We start from the raw sequence: 21,169 nt of genomic DNA on the forward strand, positions 1-21,169 counted from the left end.
GACTACTAACCCCTACCACTCAGTATCAGCAGTATCAGGATCTCTCTCTCTCTCTCTCTCTCTCTCTCTCTCTCTCTCTCTCTCTCTCTCTCTCTCTCTCTTTCTCTCTCTCTCTCTCTCTCTCTGTGTGTGTGTGTGTGTGTGTGTGTGTGTGTGTGTGTGTGTGTGTGTGTGTACAGATAAATGAATGTGTGAGGGAGTGGGTGGGGTTCAATCTTGAACCCAACTACTATTGAAAATTTTCCCTACTCTGTGAATGATAGCACATCAAGGGTTAAGTTAGATCAATGCATCACAATGGAGAGGCAGTGGAGTTGCTATGATGCAGTACTATAGGGAGGAAGTAGGGTTCTTAGGAAGTATCACCACTGTTACTAGGAAGCATTACTCCTGAGACATCATAAAGTTACTACGCAGCATCACCACTGAGGTCGAGTTACTACAAAGCATTACTGCTGAGATGAAGCAGCTGAATACACTTCCAACTATAGTCCCCAGATCTGAAAGACAGGCTGAGATCAACTAAATGTTAGATTTATGAATCTCTTATTTCTGGCAGGAAATTTTTTCTGAAGCACTTGTTCAATTTAGGTACTTTTGCCCCTGTGGTTAGTGCTAGGATATTGAATTCCCCCTTTCATGGTGCAAAACTTCCTCTTTTTGTAACTACTCTCATGGGATAAAAATATGTATAATTATGTACACTTTTCTCCACTGACCTCCATGCTCTTTTCTAGTGTTCAATTACTTGATGATCTTCCTCTCAAGATCCCTCAGAATATAAATGCTCCTGTCCAGTAAATGCCCTACACAGTAGTCTTGCCCTTAGCTAAAAATGAAGCTCGGGAGAACAAAGAGAGACAAGTTTTTGTAGTTGTTGCTGTGGTTGTTGTTTTTGAATAATTAATTATTAATTAATTATTACTTGTAGTTAGCATATCACTGAACATATAGAAATGATACAGCTAAATTGTGTGAGGTTAGGTAAAGCCATGGATTCCTGTACTTTCAAGCACATTTCTAGCAAGTCCCACAGCCTATTAATTTATGTAGTAAACCTTTGCTTCCCTGAGTATATAAAGCAAACTTCTATTTAATTGTACAACTACAATTTTGTCTGTTATTCTTAAGCACTTGAATGCATACAGGAAGACCGACAAAGTAACAAGGAAACACGGAGTTAATATTAGTTGGACCTTTGTAAATGCCAGACATTCTTCCAGATATTTGTGATGACTTTACATAGCAGGTGTTCTGTACTCAGTTTTCAAATAAGGAAATTGAAGCCCAGAGATATGAAGCAGTTCCTCTAGGTTCACAGACTTGATAATGGAAAAAGCTCAAACTCAGACCAAAGAAGTGCTGGTTCTTTAGTAGAATATAGACGTAGATAAATAGATAGATAGATAGATAGATAGATAGATAGATAGATAGATAGATAGATAGATAGATAGATAGATAGAATAGATAATAGATAGACAATTGATAGATCTGTAAATAGATTCATGGATAGTAGATTGCTAAATAAACATATGGTAGATTAAAGAGAGACAGTGTATGGGTAAATAGACTTATTTACTGCATATGTTTTGGACGCATAATAGAAGCTGGCCCAGAGATTGCTAAACAAGACTCATCTCCCCTTGTAGAATCGAGTAGCAGAGAATGATTGTGTGCTGACAAATTATAGTACTCGGAGATGGATATTAGCATGTAGGCAGGAACAAAAGTACTCTGAGCGAGCATTAGCATATTGTTTCCAAGGGATAAATGTGACACTTTTCATACACTTGCCACATTTCTCAAGCAGAAGAAAATACAGTTAGAAAGGGGAAATTAGCATATTTGAGAAAAGAGAAGGATCAAAGAATCATAGAGTTCTTTCCTGAGCATATCTTTAAATGTTCAAAAAATATTCCTGCCCTAATTAAATCCCAGCTCAGCAGAGCTCCACACCAAGCTAAAGATGATTAGATTTCCCACATCTGGCCACACTGAAATAACATCATCAAAAGACCCTTCAGAGGGCAGTGGCTTCCCTGGGTTTGCCACAGTTTAGAACGTGGTATCTGAACACAGGCTGTACATCAATAACTGGCTAGCTGGGTCAGAGTTTTATACACAAAGGTGCTATGGCTCTTGACATAACATCACCAAGCCATCTCTACTCACAAAGTTCTTCAGCCATGACTTAGAAACCACTGGTCTAAAATATTCCCCTCTATACAAAAGAAAACCCCATTCCCATATTTGCTTTTTTTTTTAAAGAAACTTTCATTTATTTTTTAATATGTGCATTATAAGAAACAAAACACAAGAGGGCAAGAACAGAGTCACCCAGTCACAAGCAGCTCAGCTCGGTGTGTGGTTCTAGATCCTGCAAGTGTACATACACTTAGGTCATTGGGATTAGACAGTATGTACCATGCTTTTCCCACATTGTGAATAGTCACCAACCGAAAACCCCACGCTACATGAGAATTTTGAGAGCCAAGAATGTACCATGCCATCTCAATCTGTATTTGCTTTTTATCGTTTTGTTTTAGACCCAACTCACAGGGAAACGCTCAGTTTCTCAAAAGAAGTAGATGTCAGCTTGTGTCAGTGTGGTTTTCTTACTATATGAATTTTTGAAGCGATTCCAAGAACTGTCCCATAAACTTATTATGAGATGTGTATCAAATGCACATAAAAAGGAAAGAAAACAAGACTCACACTAAGTATGTATACTAGAATATACATACACATGCATATATATTCATATACATAAATGTAGACATTCAAATGTAACAAGATCAAAGCAACACAAATGCATAAAGCCATCACAAGACTAAAGGGATCCATTCGCATCGGAACAATACAATTTCATACTCTTAAAAAAATAACTTAGTCTTCCATTATTGTGTTGAAATTCTCCAAGGGTCTGAATTATGATGGTGCTCGCAAATACCTCATCCTATGTTTCCTTTACTCTCAGGATTACACAGCCACATTTAGTGAGTGCAAATAGACAGCATGCTACTCTGCCACACTCAAGGACTTTCCCTGACACCACAAGTGTGCAGTTTACACTCCGAAAGACAGCCGGGTGGGTGCTACTTAGCGTCAGCACTTTATCAATTTTAATATACTCCTGTAAAGTGATAAGCAGAAAAAATATAAAACAATCACAATCCTCTCTGTGCGGGAAAAGACTTGGTTTCTGTGTGACTACATGGGGCCTTTCCAAAGCTGAGAATTATAACTCAAAACAAGGATCCCTTCAGGCATTCCCCACTGCTCCAGCATTAGCCAGTACACACAGTTAGCTGGGAGTTGATAGATCTTTTTGCTACCATTAGTTCCTGTCCTTTCACCCCGGAGAAAAACAGACCAGCCATGTGTCTCATTTTTGGATTAGTTAGAAAAGTCGGAAGGGATTGTTTTAAAAGCACTCACCAGTAAGGAGTCCGGAAACAAACAGCTTTCTGCAGCGAGCTTGTTCCCAGCTGATTCAGTGTCTATTTCTTTATTTTTGAGAAAGAAAAATAGGCGATGAACGAGAATGTTTCTACGGATCTTTTCCGAGACAACATTCTGAGCTACATAATTGTACTAAAATATCATAACCTCATATCTTTCGTATCTTCCACTCCTTGATGAGAGCATCTACCGCCCAACGCCAATGACAGATGTCACTTAGAAACTGGGCATGCCAAGGACAACCCATGAAGCAGGCTACCTCTTTGTTACCCAATAGTTTTCAAGGTGGTACTCAACAGCAAACCCAGTCAAGTTGGTGCCCATATGATCTCCATAAGAAAATCCTGCTTGGAGGGAGAAAAGGGGAGGAGAAAGTGATGAAATTATAATTGATTTCACAGAAGAAACACCTGGGAAAAGCTTTGATCATTGGAACTTCACAGGAATGGTTCATATGTACAGTGTATAATATTCCTTCCCAGGTCAGGTGGCTCCCCTAGCTGCTACCCTGGCAAGGTAAAAATGTAACTATGTCATAAAGGGAGGCACATATAGTGAGCAAATTCAGGTAGACAGTGCAATTCAAATTCCCTTTTGGAGAATTCTCAATCACCCTGGAAATAGATGGTACTAGAAATAACATTTTGATATTTCTCTGTGTGACATAGCTAAGGTATGTGCCCGAGTTTAAAGGTTGGTTCATTTAGCAGCCACTGCTTTGCTATGTTTCCCATAAATCAACAAACATAAAAGTGTCCTAGTACTTACTACTGCACAAGATTGCCGACAAAACAAAGATATAGTAGATTATTTTTTGAGTTCGCTCGTTTCTTTTCCAGGTTCCTGAGTTGAAGCATACATTTATGCATTTATCTTACAGGAAACCCAACTCTTGTGGTGTAACATAAGAGCTGTAATTTTGAATTTCAAAAGTAGTTATGAATTGTTTGATTTTTAACATTGATTTTTAATAAGTATTAAATATTTTAAGTCAAACAGACATAAATGTTTTCAGGACTGGAAAGTCCACTCTTCTCAGTACACTAATTCACTCCCGTGAACGTTCAGTCTTTAAAGCCTAACTAGGGTCCTCGAAGTTGCGTTTTTATGTTTTTTCGCTTTAGGACTAAACTGTTCAAACCATTCCTGAGTGCCTAGTATACTCACCTTCTGTGATGGTTGGTATATGCTCGACCCAGGGAATGGCACTATTAGGTGTGGCCCTGTTAGAGTAGGTGTGGCATTGTTAGAGTAGATGTTGCCTTGTTAGAGTAGGTGTGGCCTTTTTTTTCATCTTTATTAATTTGAGTATTTCTTATTTACATTTCAATTGTTATTCCCTTTCCCGGTTTCCCAGCCAACATCCCCCTAGCCCCTCTCCCTCTCCTTCTATATGGTGTTCCCCTCCCCATCCTCCCCCCATTACCACCCTCCCCACAACCATCCAGTTCACTGGGGGTTCAGTATTGGCAGGACCAAGGGCTTCTCCTTCCACTGGTGCTCTTACTAGGCTATTCATTGCTACCTATGAGGTTGGAGCCCAGGGTCAGTCCATGTACAGTCTTTGAGTAGTGGCTTAGTCTCTGGAAGCTCTGGATGGTTGGCATTGTTCTTCATATGGGGTCTCAAGCCCCTTCGAGCTCTTTCAGTCATTTCTAAGATTCCTTCAACAGGGGTCCCGATCTCAGTTCAGTGGTTTGCTGCTGGCATTCGCCTATGTATTTGCTGTATTCTGGCTGTGTCTCTCAGGATCGATCTACATCCGGTTCCTGTCAGCCTGCACTTCTTTGCTTCATCCATCTTATCTAGTTTGGTGGCTGTATATGTATGGGCCACATGTGGGGCATGCTCTGAATGAGTGTTCCTTCTGCCTCTGTTCTAAACTTTGCCTCCCTATTCCCTGCCAAGGGTATTCTTGTTCCCCTTTTAAAGAAGGACTGAAGCATTCGCATTTTGGTCATCCTTCTTAAGTTTCATGTGTTCTGTGCATCTAGGGTAATTCAAGCATTTGGGCTAATATCCACTTATCAATGAGTGCATACCGTGTGTGTTTTCCTGTGATTGGGTTAGCTCACTCAGGATGATATTTTCCAGTTCCCTCCATTTGCCCATGAATTTCATAAAGTCATTGTTTTTGATAGCTGAGTAATATTCCATTGTGTAGGTGTGGCCTTTTTAGAGTAGATGTGTCATGTTGGTTGTGAGCTTAAGACCCTCCTAGCTGCCTCATCAGTTTTCTACTAACAGCCTTCAGATGCAGAGAACAACTCTCAGCTCCTCGTGCACCATCCTTACCTGGATGATGATGATAATGGACTGAATCTCTAAATTAAATGTTGTCCTTTACAAGACCTACCTTGGTCATGGCGTCTGTTCACAGCAGTAAAATCCTAAGATTCCTTCCTTCTTCATCTTCATTCCCATTTATGAACACTCTTATCAGATGTACATTTGAAGGGCTTATGTTAAACTAAGTTTTTTCTAAAATTTCTTTCAAATTGCAACAGTTACAGTAAAACTCTTAAAGGAATGGGATGAAAACCAAACATAAGAAATTCTGGTTTTCAAAGGGAAGAGATATTCAGTTCAACATTGGAACCCTTTCTAGGTCCCTTCCATCCAATACTGTATAGAAAGCCCTTGTCACAAATGTTCAATGTTAGTCAAATTTCAGGTATCTTTTGTAAGGAAAAGTTCCTAAATTAGAACAGCTCTATACAGACAATTTTGTTTTTTAAAAAATAAAAGAGAAACGACAAGCTTTATAATGTGTCTCAGCTTAAAACATGTTTATGTTGCTTTGTGATGTGTGTGTGTGTGTGTGTGTGTGTGTGTGTGTGTGTGTGTGTGTGTGTGTTTGAGACAGGGTTTCTCTGTGTAGCCCTAGCTGTACAGAACTTGCAGTATAGACCAGGCTGTCCTGGAATGAACAGTAATCCACCTGCTTCTGCCTCCCGTATGCTGGGATTATTAAAATATATTTTAAATAGTAAGAAATGAGGGATATTCCCAGTAAGAAATAGATAACGCAGGAATGATTCCTTTGTTTGTTCTAACTCTAAAAAAAGAAAAAAAAAGGAAAAGAAATAAAGAGGGGTGGGAGAGGTGTCAATCTATCTGCTCCTATTTAAAAGTTGACTAAGGAACTAAAATCGGTCCAGAGATAAACATGTGATAAGCTGAGCACATATCTGCCAAAGCACACCAACCACAGATATGAGCATCAGAAAGGCATGGTGTCCTGAGGTTTCCTTAAGACAAACCTGAAGATATGTGGTGACCACAAAACCAAGAGTATGTGAAACGAACCACAAACATGCTTCTATTATTTTCCCTCTCTAAAATCTGCTTTGTTTCCATTACATTTAATTGTGTAATGTGTAGGCTATGTAAGAGTTTTTCATGTGGTAGAATTAAAGAAGAGAACGCAGACCTCAGCTCATATACAGTGGCTTTGTGCTCTGGTGGGAAATACTGGGGAAAGGACATACTGATGTTGGCAAGACCCCGAGAGAGGATCACTCCCACAGTCTAGACCCGGTTTCTAGATTTGAGGAGCACAGAGTTTGTTCTTTGTAAATTGTTCCTTAGAAATAGCAGAGCCAGGGATTGGAGAAGATAATAAGGGTTTCTAGGGCCTGAATATGAGGCATGGAAGTCAGGTTTCTCTCTGCCTTCTCCCCTGCCATGTTGCCTGGTAACCGCTGCATTTGTTCCTGGGCCCTCTGGCTACCCTCTGAATCAACAGCACTGTGCTTACAGTTAAATAATAAGCCACTCCAACTCTGTCCTAAGGTCTTTCACCTCATTAAATAAAAGCAAAGACTACAAAATACAAAAGCAAGTTCTTGAGGCTGACCAGCTGGTCTCAGAAGTCCATGAACCAACTAAACTGGAAAATCTGGTGGGATGGCATATACCTTTGACTCTGCCACTTGGAAGTAGAGACAGGAGGACCAAAAGCAACAGTTAACCTCTATCCTTCCACTGCATACGACGTTCTAGATCAGCCCGTGCAACATAAGATCTCTATAAAACCAAACAACAAAAGCCCATGGAAGCTTTAATGTGGAAAAATAAAGAAGTATTTGGATAAACAAACCACGCTTTCATTTCAGAGCAACAGCCCACGTGGTAATAAATCATCTTGGGACAAATTGCAAAGTAATTATCAACAAACTAAAAAGAGGTTTCTTTGATCAATATTTTCTCTTGTCTTTTATTCACTTGAAAATTTCATTAGCTACACACACTAAGATAAATGCATAATAGCATTCTGATTAGTGACTATCAGTGATCGGGTGAATAACCAAAAGAATGTATTAATCAGGGAACACGTTTATTTCCTTGGGCTTTAGCCAGAGATGAAAATTCTCTCTACCAAAAGGCTGCGTAAACTATTTCCATTTAATCCTCTTTTTCTGTTTAATCCGGACTTAGGGACATAGCTACATAAATTGTCTTTCTGGCTCACTGTGGCCAGTTTGTAAACCTGTATTATCTGTTTGGTCCTCAAGTAAACTATGTCTTTACAGGCAGGCAGCAGTGACAACTGACCAAATTGATAAATTAAAACATTTTCCCCCCCTACCTACTGAAGGCAAGGGATTGAGTTGAACACACCTTCTAAAATGTCTGAAGTTGTGTATTAGTAATTATGAATCTCAAGCTTAATTGATGTCCTCTTGAGGTCTACATAGTTCACATTGATGCATCTTGAGTTCTTATTACACTTGTAGTATGAAAAGACATCTTAACCCATGGGGGAGACAACTCGTCTTCACCACTCTAGATGTTCTGATAATATTTAAGCCTCACCTAAGTCCTATCTACATCTTCTGTCATTTCCCCCAGTCCTCAGCACTTAATCCAAATAACTAGGCAAAAAGCCATTACGCTTAAATCTTATACAACAGGGCCATGCTATCTATGCCTTCGGTGTCAGCGAAGAGGGCAGTGTCCTGTACAAGGTCCTGTGACAACTGACTGCAATGTTCTTCCCATTAACAGCGCCCTTCTTCCAGCCTAGAGAATCCCTACAGGGCTTGCCTTGAGCAGCTCTCGGTTCCCTTGAAATAATCATAGTTTTCCCAATCACTTGTACATGTTGTGATGTTCAAGAGACTAATCTGAATCTCAAAAGCTCAAACTCTAATTAATTTATGTGTGTTCTATTTGGAGGTATATATCCCGTATGTCATATTCACAGGTATATATCTAGTGTTATGCTTAGTAAGAGCACTCATTATAATAGGCTATTTTTTTTCAGTTGGTAATGAGAGTACCCTTCCAAAAAATGGTGCTAGAGCTCACTAAACTGATCAAAGTTCATTCTCCACCTCCTTGTCCATACAACATGTGTAAATGCATGTTGATCTATACTTCTTTGATCATACAGAAGATAGATGGCTTCTCTTCCCATTCATGGCTGAGGGGACATTTGTGCTTTATTACTTAAGCACATGGCTCGCTGGCTCACTCTGCCTATGGACTTTGGAAAGAGCATCCTGTGAAAGGCTTGATAAAGCCACTGATACACTGCAGACATTGTCCTGCTTCATTCCAACATCATTTACCCTATAACCTGTTCCTCGTGTCTAAATTTCAGGATCTGAATCACTGTCGACGCTTAATAGGGGTTACTCTGGTAGAGAAAGCTTCCCTTTAACACAACTTTTAACTTTCTAGTTTTCACTTTTTTTTTTCGCAACACATATATTTACCTTTCCCAGTGAAATTTAGAAATTCCATTTTTAATATTTAATTTACCCTTAGGACTTTCCCATCTTTAACCCTCCTGACTCAAGCCATCTAATCCACCCTGTATCCTAATCCAGTCTAACCAATTTATAGTTCAGTTATGAACATAAATAATAGTGATGGTGATATTGTCTTACTTGTCATGTCTTCCGGAAGTTGCAGAGTTTGGATTCTTTGCAGTTTATAGAGTTTAGTTGTTGGGCAGGGTTTCTGATGATGATGATGATGATGATGATGATGATGATGATGATGACGACGACGACGACGATGATGATGAGGTTATGTTAAGATTGGGTTTAAGATCAACCTGTATCCTTGGTTGATCTTAAACTCACTGTATAACCATATATATATATATATTAAGCATCTGATGTCTCTGCCTTCAGATTAGCACCTGCCACCAACTATGGTCGTATGTGCTAATGAAGATAGAATCTATGGCAGCAAGCATGGTAGGCAAGCGCCCTACAAACTAGCATACAACACCTAGCCCTCCATTTTGACACTTTTCACCTTGTATGTCAGGCTGACCTGAAGCTTACAGTACAGCCCAGGCTGACTTTGAACTCTCAGCCACCCTCCGATCTCAGCCTTAAAATGTATTAGGGTTTACAGACAAGATCTGTCTAATAAGAGCTGCCTCAGGGTTTGGGTTTTTACTAGGTTAGCACGTTTAGATTAGTCCTTAGAGGAAACAAGTGTGCTCTCTCCTTGTCGTCTCAGAGCGTGGAAGGGGAACATCACGAGAAAGCCGTCGAACTGCTCAAGGCTGCTAAGGACAGTGTGAAGCTGGTCGTCAGATACACCCCAAAAGTCCTGGAGGAGATGGAGGCTCGTTTTGAGAAGCTGAGGACAGCTCGGCGTCGGCAGCAGCAACAGTTGCTTATTCAGCAGCAGCAGCAGCAGCAGCAGCAGCAGCCGCAACAAAACCACATGTCATAGGTGAGACTCATTCTCCTCCCTGTGTGCAAGTTCCTGACGCCCCAAAGGTGTCTCCTTAATCAGCCAAAATAAAACTGCCAGGCATAATAAACCCCCAAGGAAAATTAATCAAATGAAAGGTGTAAACAGGCTGTTCTCTTTCCACGTGTCATTCAGCTATAGCCTCTGCATATATTTTGGAAAATATAATGCTACGTGCAGTTAGTAGTAACTCCAGGATGCCTCTTTATAAACTATGAGAATGCATTCTTTTTGCCAACCTAGATCAATATAGGGATGGCGAGTTGATTCTAGTCCCCACTCGTCACTTTTATAGAGTACACAAACTGTACAACTCTGTGGTGCTATTCCTGGCTACATGTACTTTAGGCTAGAAAGATACAGGGTATTAGGAACTGTGTTCCACACTACAAGTGTAATGACAATGTGACAGTTAACATAGTGTGAGAGACTGAAGGATTTGAATTATATCTGACTCTCCTAACTCCTCCCAAATCCCTTTTTTACAACAAAGAATGATATATCAAGTTTTGTGGATATTTTCAGGAAAACTGTGTTAATATCAAAACTCCTCCCCCCTGTGAAGTGTCTACTGTGCTTCAGTGACACCCTCATCACATACCCTTCCGTCTCTGAAGAACCTTTCAAGGAAATTACCATTAAAGACACATCTTTGGGGTGAGCAGTCTGAAGCTTTAATCAGCCACATTAAAAAGTGGCTTGGAATCAGGGTTCTCCTCCTGCCAGCATCATATGCTCTGAAGTCATTTTTATATGTTTCCCAAACTATTCATTGGAAAAGATGAATTCTATCAGAAGGCATTTGTGCACCATGATGTCTCTAAGTGTATCTTGGGAAGGACATTCACATGTTCTTGGGAAAGTGGCAACAGGTGTGGGTAGTTTTCAATTTTCCTGTATTAGCTTACTGTTTGGTTAACAGAAATATTGATTGCAATGTGAGACATGCCTCTTTTTTTTTTTTAATGACAGTTGTAAAAAAGAAAAGCTATGTAGTGAGTGGGTTTTTTGTCTGTTGGTGTTTCTTTTGTTTTTAAGTATAATTTGGGCCTGGAGAGATGACTCAGTAGGTAAGAGCATTTAATGCATTTCCAGTAGACCTGGGTTTGGTTCCGAACACTCATATCAGAGAGCTCACAACCACCTATAATTCTAACTTCAGGATTTATAATGCCCTCTTCTGGCTTCTGAGGGTTCATCACACACATGGTACACATGACCATTAGACACATATGCATGCATACACACTCACACACCACACACATATGATAGATAGATAGATAGATAGATAGATAGAATGAGAAAATACATACATATATACATTTTAAAATTATATTTTATCCCCCAAAGTATATTGATCAAACAACAGATATCTTTCGGTACAGCTGCATCCAGGTACTGTCTAGTGAGCTCCTGAGGTAACATGAGCAAATACTTTGTCTTCATGAGGCTACACTCTGCTAGCAGAGTATAATTAATATATAAGCAAGAAAATAAGTCAACACCATTTTGAGAGCAATACTTTAAAAAGGTAAAACAAGGCTGTTTGAATGGAGACTACCAAGGTGGAGACTACCTTAGACACAGCTGTCAGTAAAGACCCCTTAAAGGATGGAACATCTAAGATAAAACTTAATGCCAAGGAGAATTCCCCAAGAGAACTTAGACAGCTAGGAACAATAAGTAATAACAAGAGTAGTGGACTATGAGGTCAAAAAACCATGTAGGGCCTAGACACAGAAAGCCTAGCAACACCCTGAGAGATATTAAATGGTTTTGCAAAGGGAGACAAGGTTTGTAAACAAAAGGATGGCATGATTTAATGTGCCATTAAGATAATTTGGCTTCCTGCCCTTGGGACCTTTGTGTCCCTACTGAGTCCCATGTCCAGCTTCAATACAAGTGGTGCTTGGGGTTGGGGGTGCCTAATCTTATTGCAACTTAATTTGCCATGTTTGGTTGATATCCCTGGGAGGCCCGGCATTCTCTGAGGGAAGATGGAGAAAGAATAAATTGGGAAGAAAGAGATGGGTGTGATGAGGAGGTGGGGGTGGGGAGGGGGGCACAGAGGAAAGGAGGGGAAACTGTGGTCAGGACATAATATATGAGAGGATAAATTAATTTAAAAGGATAATTTGGCTTCTATGACAATAGAGAGTTACAGGGTTGCAATGGGATGAGAGAGAGAGAGAGATGGAGTGGCTTAGAACAGAATGATGTGGTTGGGATAGACACCATGAATAGATACAGGCAAGGCATTTAGCCTAAAGCCTTCTCCTCAGTTACCTATTCTGTACCATCAGAGTCCTTTCAAAAAGTCCTTTGGATAATAGAAGAAATCCCTGATTTTCTAACCAATCATTAATTTGCTTTCTGCTAATACTATTGTTTCTCCTATCTCTGGTAATACAGGCTCATCCCTATTCTCCTGAATAATTTATGACATTAGCCCTGAGTAAAATTGATCAGGGGTGTTTTGAAAGCAAAAGGTTGACCTCTGAGATCTTACTGAAAACTGCCGTGTTCTGTTCCTTCCACTATCTTTGGAAATGCCCATTTGGTCATAAGTAGTCATTTGTATTTCTATTCAGTCTTCATTAAATCACCTCAGGATTTCCTATGGCTCATTAGAAAGACTTACATATTTAACCAGGAAAAAAAATTGTCTTTTGCTGTTTACATAGGATGCAGTAGAGTTCTGTTTGCTTGAACATGAACTTTGTATCTATTCCCATCAAGAGAGCTATGTCTCACAGTGTCTATCCCCTTGAGATTAAATGGTAGTGACCATTTCAAAACAATGAAGATATACCCAAGCCATGTCATCCATGAATTTTATGGTGAAGTCACTCAAAAAGATCTAGAGTACCTCTTGCTTAATTTTTAATTAACTTGATCTTTGGAGTGTCAAAAAAGATTTAAAATTTTTTTCAGACTTACTAAATCTAGTCAACTAGAAACAGATCTTGAATTATTTTGGTCAACATTCAAAGACCATATGATCAAAATACTAGTCAGAAGATAGTCTCACTATGTATCAAATGAATATTTTTAAAATCAGAAGTAATATGTGCTCAGAATGTAGATATTATGAAGTCACTACGAATGGGAAGCAGATAAAAAAAGAAAACCAGATTGAATGTGTGCTATACAGGAGGGAATTGTCTTGTTATACCTTCCTGAATTTTAAATTCTGCTGAGCTAAAATTTGTCTCTCATCCTCACTTCTGTTCTAGTGAGAATACTAGGTTCCGTTTCAAAAAACAATGCAAAAATAGGAATACTCTGCCATTACATTAAACAAATCCAAACAGAAAATATGATTATAAGGCTGGCCATCTGGCTTGGAGAAAGCGCCATGTTTACTCAGCTTATATGGAATTGTTTACTTTTAAAACATGACTTCATGCACACATTTGGATTTTCATTCTGATTTTCAAGGAATAAAAAAACGAAGAGGAACACTAACACTTTTTCAGACATTAATATTCCAAAAAATACCTGAGACCAACGCCTGTTCTTACCCTCCAGCGTTGGGCAAGAATAGGATAAAGAACTCATCAACTATGAAGCCACCACAAACCACAACAAATGAACATGAATATGGTAGCCAGCATTTGTCCGATGCCTCACTGACCCTTCCCCCTGCCCTGCAGACAGAATTAATGCTCCCACCAACACTGGTCTCCTTTTTCTCTACACTGTTTAGCATTTACTGACCTTTTTTAACCTTTTAAATAGCCACTCTGGGAGCCACGAGATCTCATTTTGGTTTATTGCTGCCCTTTCCCAGTAGTTCAGGATGAAGAACTTATTGATTGATTGATTGACTGATTGATCAATCTATCTATTTGTCATTTCTCTTTTGGTTATTTATCTTGTTTGGGAAATAATTGTCTAAGTGCTTTGGCTGCTTTTTGATTAACTATTTATGTTTTGCTATTGAATAGCTTGATTTCTTTAATACATTTTTGATCTTAGGCTGTCATCAGATGTATGATTGTGAATATTTTCTCCCAGTTTCTAATTGCCTCATTACTTTATTGTTTCCTTCATGGTGAAGAAGCTTTGTTTGTTTCAAGCAACTCCATTGGCCTCTTTTTCTAGCTCAGGCTATTTATGTCATATATGCATAACCCAGATTCAACACAGAGAGAAAACCTGTCATGTGTCTCTCTGTGCCTGGTTTACTTGCCTTACACTGACTATCAAACCCTCATTTCACCTACAACCCATTATCCACCCATCACTGATCCTACGAGATATAAGGTACCAATATCAAAACAGGGATGGGGAGAATCATTCTGGGGACCACAATGGCCCCTCTGAGAGCTGACAATGAAATCTGTTCTGCAAAATCCATGCTAAAATAAAAATGAAGTTTGCGCATGAAAAATCAAGATGTCGTGGTGGTACTAATCACAAACTCCTGCTGGTTTTCAGTCTAACGCTTTTAACCACTGTTTAAAACGGTTTAACTGTGTTTAACACTATTTTAGCCGTGGAGGCTAAATATTTTAGCATGGAGGAATGAGCTTGATTCCTAGAACCCACCAGGAGATAGAAGAAGAAAATGAAGCCCACAAAGTAGTTGACCTTTAAATACTCCCTCTCTCTCTCTCTCTCTCTCTCTCTCTCTCTCTCTCTCTCTCTCTCTCTCAAAAAGTAAATTCACTTTCAATGAATCACGAGTCTGCTGAGTCATATATCATGTGATATAGGTAAATAATGAGATGGCTCCTCCCAGGAGTTATACTGACCCTTACTTTGTTTGCCTGCTACCCTTTTGGATACTGGTATATTGCTTAGTCCCATTCACCTTCAGGGTATATGAGAAACTCTAAGACTCTGAAGATGAAAACTGGTTTTGGATCCTTATTCATTTATGATGTGTGGCTATGTGATAATTTGGCTACTTAAAAAATCAGGCTCTACCTCTGTCGCTGTTGGAAGCCACCAATCTAAAATTCAGTAAAAGTTCCTTATGAGGCGATTAAGAAAGAGAGGAAACAATGTAAACTCTCTAAAACATGTCCATCTGTGACCATTTAATAATACATTTCGGTCATGACAATGCTGCTGCTGCTGGTGTTAAATGCAATCCTGCTCTCCACAATGCAGGTAGGCAACTTGAGAAGTTTGCTGTTTACTCTGTAGCCCCGGAGTTGCTGGCACAACACTAGAAGACTTTCAGCCAGAGAGTGCGTGCAAAGTAGGCAGAACAATTTTTCTAAAACCTGATTTGCATATTTTGGGGGCATTAATTGGAATAAAAATAGCACCTTTAAAGAACAAAGATTGGGGGCTGGAGAGATGGCTCAGTGGTTAAGAGCACTGACTGCTCTTCCAGAGGTCCTGAGTTCAATTCCCAGCATCCACATGGTGGCTCACAACCATCTGCAATGAGATCTGATGCCCTCTTCTGGCGTTGTCTGAAGACACTTATAGTGTCTCATGTAAATAAATACTCGTATAAATAAAACAAGTAAATCTTTAAAATAAATACAAAGATTGGGAGAATGTCTCTGTACTAGTGGGTGCTTTAAGGGAGGCATTTGGGGGAGCAGCACCCCCAGATCGGATCAACAAAGGACTGCTTGTTGTTTGTGGTATCAGGCTCCCTTGGGGGAGGTCCTTGATTTCTTCCTCACAGAAAGGATATTGGCGCTCCCACCCAGTGAGTGACAGGCTTCGCAGGTTCCTATCTCAGTAAAGGAATTACTATATTCCCTCATATTAATTATAGATACACTATGAATGTCACTTGTATTTTTCGCCTTCCTGGAGTGAATTAGCATCATGTAGACCCTGATAGGGAGAAATGTTAAATATCTGAACTCTTTCCAAACTGAAATTCTTTATTGCATTTTGTGGAAATGCTCTGGTTTCTCCTGCCTTCTTCATCAATTATTTCCTTCATAACACTTTTTTTTCCATGTTTGGAAGCTGTGCCTGAATGATGACACTCCAAATAACCCCAGCCATTCTCACTGTGGGTTTGAATGAGAATGGCTCCCTTTCTTCCTTAAGGGTTACTATTGTTGTGATGAAATTTCATGACCCAAAGCAACTTGGGGAGAAAGGGGATTATTTGACTTACATGTCCTGAATCACAATCCATTGAGGGAAGCCAAGGCAGGAACTCGGACCAGGAAAGAACCCGAAGGCAGAAGCTCATTCAGAGGCTGTGGAGGACTGCTGTTTGGTGGCTTGCTTTTCATGGCTTGCTCACCCTGCTTTCTTATAGCACCCAGGGCTACCAGCCCAGTGATAGTAACACCCACAAAAGGCTGGGCCCTCCCCCATCAGCCTTACAGCCTAGTCTACAACCTGATCTTTTGGAATCCTTGGTGTAAACCTAGCCAGCACACCCTATTAGGCTCATACATTTGAGTGTTTGGTTCCTAGTTGGTAGGACTATTTTTGGAAGGATTAGGAGGTGTGGCCTTGTTGGCGGACAAGGCAGAAGGTAGAAGACAAGGCAGGCTGAAACTTCAAAAACCTATCACCAGGACCAGAAACAGTCAGTGTCTGTCTGTCTGTCTGTCTGTATGTCTGTCTGTCTGTCTCTCTCTGCATGTGTGTGTGTGTGTGTGTGTGTGTGTGTTTCTCTCTCTGTGTCTCTGTCTCTTCCCCGCCCCCCCCCATGCTTGTGGAGCTGCTGCTCCAGCTTCATACTCACCTGCCCACTCTGCTCCAAGTTGGTCAACGTCCCCCAATTAAATACTTTCTTTTATAAGGCGCTTTGGTCACGGTGTCTCTTCACAGCAATGGAACAGTAACTAAGACGCTCATAAAGTGCATGCTCTTGATAGTTGTATTGATTTACAGTTTAAAACGAATACTAATCACTGATTTCTCTCCACTCTCTTCCTATCCCACCCCACCCACTCCACCTCATCCCATTGCAGGCCCTTGAAGAACAGCTAGCAGGTCAATCATCCAACAGTCACAAATTTGGAACCCGTGCTCCGGAATCCCAGCACATAGAAAAAGGAAAAGAAAACACCAGTAAACACCTGTCACAAAACTGTGAACACATGGTGTATCCATCCTTTACCAAGACAATTCGACATCTTCCTCCTCTGGGCACCAGCCCCCGTTCATTGCTTTTTTACCTACTCAGACCTTCCATTCATGGCAGTGGACATGCAGTGTGTTGAGGGAGAGAAGTATTCCAGTCTGCAGACTGAAAGAGTGTAAGAATAAAGTCTGTGACTTTTGAACAAATCACCTGGGCTAGGATTAAGTGAATCTTTGGTCAAGGCTCTTCCAGAGATTAGCAAACCCTTCATTAGGCTATAGTTCAAACTGCATCAGTTCAAGGTTGTGGCCACTTGAAAGGAACCTCATATCGACCTCTGCCCTGACCCTTTCCACAGTCTATGTTGCTGAGCTGTCTGAATTGGAATTTGATTCAGTTACAAACTCAACCTCCATTCTCCTCTTGAAAATGCCAAGTTCTTATTCCATATAATCTGTTCTGAACTTGGAAACAGTTGGCTTTTTAGTTTTCATTCCTACCAATTTCCAAACACATCAGCTGAAGTTTTTTTATTTTAGAGTATTTTAGCTGAACTTTTAATTTATTAGAAGTGCAGGTTGGAACTTAATGCTGTCCTTTTTTAGAAAGTTAAGTATTGCCTGTATCTATTATTAGTTTAGACAGACTGTAATGTATATTTGTTCCAAAAAATATATATAAGACCAGAGTACACTGGTTATAACTTGGTTCTTTGTTCGCCAAGGGTCACTACTCTGGTAAGAGATTCTCTAGACTTTATGGATTCCTTCTCATTTGATATATGTAAACTGCCCTCAATATTTTCTTGTTAAATTTTATTTATTCATTTCCACTGATGAACTTTAGAGAAGTCTAAACCCATCCTGCACACATTGATGTACTTTCATAGAAATCTATTTGATATTTTAAATCTTGGAGATTTATAAAACTGAACTATAACATGTGCACATAGATATACATCAAAAGGGATATCTCACACAAAGTTTAGATCGGTAACCCTAAATACAAATTTTATTTTTTTTTGACAGTCTAAGATCAAAGGTACTGGCCCTTTTATATTGAAATATGTGGAACCCAGGGATACCAGTATTGTAAATGACAGATACTGCTTTCTCCAAGGGGAAATCTATTTCAATTTGCATATTCCCACTTGTAAATAAGCAATCAGATTTGTTCAGCTTTCATAAAGATCTGTTAGCACCTCCTGTACACACAATTTTTTTTTAATTTTGAGTAAATCTAGACACATAATCTGGTTTTCCATAATGTAATGAATAGACACTTAAACACCTTAAGCACAAAAATGTACACACATACACACAGACACACACACCCCAAAGAATAACTGCCTCGTTAAAGCAAGCAGATGGATCATCAAAACAGAGTCCACTAGTTTAATATGTCCATTCTTTTTTTTGCAAAAGCAGAAAATGGTTCGTCAAGCTACAAAGAATTTGGTATTTCAGATAGTCCTCTAGCATAGAAATTTGTGAAGCTCAGCTTACAAGCCATCTTCCTGAAACTAAACAAACCAATTAGACATACCCAGCATGTAATGTCTCGCACCATCGGGTGGTACTACTGTCAAGAGCAATGTCTTACTGCTTTAGATAGCGCATTGCCCACCGGGTGACAAACAGCCAGAAAACCAAGAGCTACACCAATTTATTTCAACCTTATCCTGTTATGGTAACAGATTCCCATCCTCAAAAATATATCCTTTTTGTTTTTTTTTAACTAGAGAAAGGTTGGGGGGAGGGGTCAGTGAGGAGCCAGAATGTAATATAAAATAGGCCAATAAAAGGGACAAGCATGACAAAAAGAAATAAGTGCAGATTATGAGTATTATTCAGTTTGAAAGATAGTTCTCATTTTTATAAAAAAATGTAATAAACATATATTTTAGTTATCATTTAAGAAAGAAATATTAAAGCTATTCAGGAGATGCCACAAAACTCTCATAAAAGGAAATCATCTCACCCTTATAATGAGAAAATGGTCATTTCAACGAGTTTCAGTACGTTGTATAAATTTGGAGCTTAAGACGATTATGTTTTCCCTTAGCTGTTACGTGTTTAGTTAATACCAAACTTAATATATGGTTTCGCATCAGTACAAGTATTGTCAGAAGCCACTATGAAATAAGCAGGTACTTTTTAAGCTGGTGTTTTCTAGAAGTCTTTGAATTTTATGCTTCATCTGTACAACGTGTAGCGCTGATAAATGTATGCCAAGTTGTTTGTCGAAATGAAGCAATCCATCATGTGTCCAGAAGCCAAGGGATAGGTTATACGTCTTCACGGTCTTACAAATGGCTGGTTCTCTTTAGCGAAGTTTGTCTCATTAAAATGTAAGCATTTCCCTGGAATTTTAATCAAAAGTGACACCCTCAAAGACTTACAGAAGCCCCTGGTGCATCTCTGAAGTTTCACTGAAGCAAGATGGAGAAGGAAGAACAAATCCACCATGATTTGTACTGAACTTCTTTATTCCCAAGAATCACAAACAAAGCCTCTCATATGACTGATGTCATCCATTAAAAGAAAAGGCATCGTACGTAGACTGTACTTCCATGCAGTTCAATATAAATATAATAAATGGGGTGTTAAAAGTTAGGAAGAAATGGTTGTGACAGGAACCTGATGGAGTGAATCTCAGCTCCCTCCCTTGGTCAAGTGCAAGTAACTCTCTCTGCACCTTTTCCCTGCTATGATACTAAGGCAAGCACAAAAGGTAAAAGAAATCCTGAACCTTTTCACTGGAGCATTTACATTTTGATTCTGCAGCCATTTGCAACAGAACATCTGCAGGGAGATAATGAGCTTAAATTACAATTGACTTTGGAAGAATAACAGACTCTTGTGTTCCTCAATCTTGTAATCAATAGGGAATTCTCTAGCAATGAGAGAGCCACTGCTATCTTTCAAGACAATGCTAAGATCTAAATAAAAAAAAAATCTAGCATTCAGGGGTTTGTTAAGAATGGGAGTTTGTCACTAAAGAACTTGGCTAGAGACAAATTATACCCGTTTACAAATGTGGTTCTCAAACATGGCATCAAGCTGATCTTATTTCCTTTTACCTAGCTGTACATTCAGGACTCTAAATGTGGTACACTGCTTTCAACATCTATTACTATTTGTGGGTGTGTGAATGAGTCCCTGGATTTCTTACCTTTTAGCTGGGCTTTGCTTGTAAGTACTCCTATCCTATACTTAAGCTTCAAACAAGATGTCAACACAGACACAGAGTATTCTCCGAGGTTTCTGGGACCCCTATGAGTAAGACCTTCCAGGGCATCCTATCCTTCTTTAAACCCAAACTCTATAAGACCAAGTAATGTGACTCTGGTCCTGCAGATGTCCTGGCACTCTCCAGGCACTCTGAATATTTGGTGAATGAATGAATTACTGGAGAGGATGGTAAATGAATTAATTTTGATTCTGACTAACATATATTGGCATTATAATTTTATAATTTTGTATGTCATAGCCAGAGCTAGAATTTCCTCTAAGATACATCCTGGAATCAAATTAAATTAAATATCTCAAAGATTCAAGGACCTTTAAGTCAGAAGCAATGCTTGGGAATTCAATATATATATTTCAAACTTTATATATAATGAGTAAAACTCTAGTTCTTTACAAAAGCACATGGATAATTTGGCATGCAGGCTACAAAATAGAACTTTATTTCTAAAGTTTACAGAACACTATGCTTTAGGCTTTTCTAAACAGTTTTATCATCAAACATATATTCCCCTATGACGCGTGTATTTTTCAAAGGATCCATGGTCATTGAAAGCGCCATTTCTAAACCTCTGCTTTCAAATGCCCCCTCTTTCGTCTTTGACTCCTAGAATAAACCTGAGCTAAAAATTACTCACTTGTCACCTCCCTCCCAAACCTTTCCGTGTATTTATTTATTTAGCAAATATGTCTGTGTTCCTGGCACATGCTA

At 39.3% G+C, this 21,169-nt stretch overlaps 1 protein-coding gene across 2 annotated transcripts in view; it reads left to right on the forward strand.

Annotated features, from left to right (window-relative positions):
• Lin7a (lin-7 homolog A, crumbs cell polarity complex component) overlaps positions 1-20,061 on the forward strand; it is a 157,307-nt gene extending 137,246 nt beyond the window's left edge. For both annotated transcript variants that reach the window (XM_032912126.1, XM_032912135.1), the window contains exons 5-6: positions 9,946-10,164; positions 17,097-20,061. In XM_032912126.1, the coding sequence (XP_032768017.1) occupies positions 9,946-10,164 (219 nt within the window). In that variant the 3' untranslated portion in view covers positions 17,097-20,061. The remainder of the gene's footprint in view (positions 1-9,945; positions 10,165-17,096) is intronic.
• The last annotated feature ends 1,108 nt before the right edge of the window (positions 20,062-21,169 follow it).

This window comes from Rattus rattus, chromosome 1 (genome assembly GCF_011064425.1).
Source record: "Rattus rattus isolate New Zealand chromosome 1, Rrattus_CSIRO_v1, whole genome shotgun sequence".
Taxonomy (NCBI): domain Eukaryota; kingdom Metazoa; phylum Chordata; class Mammalia; order Rodentia; family Muridae; genus Rattus; species Rattus rattus.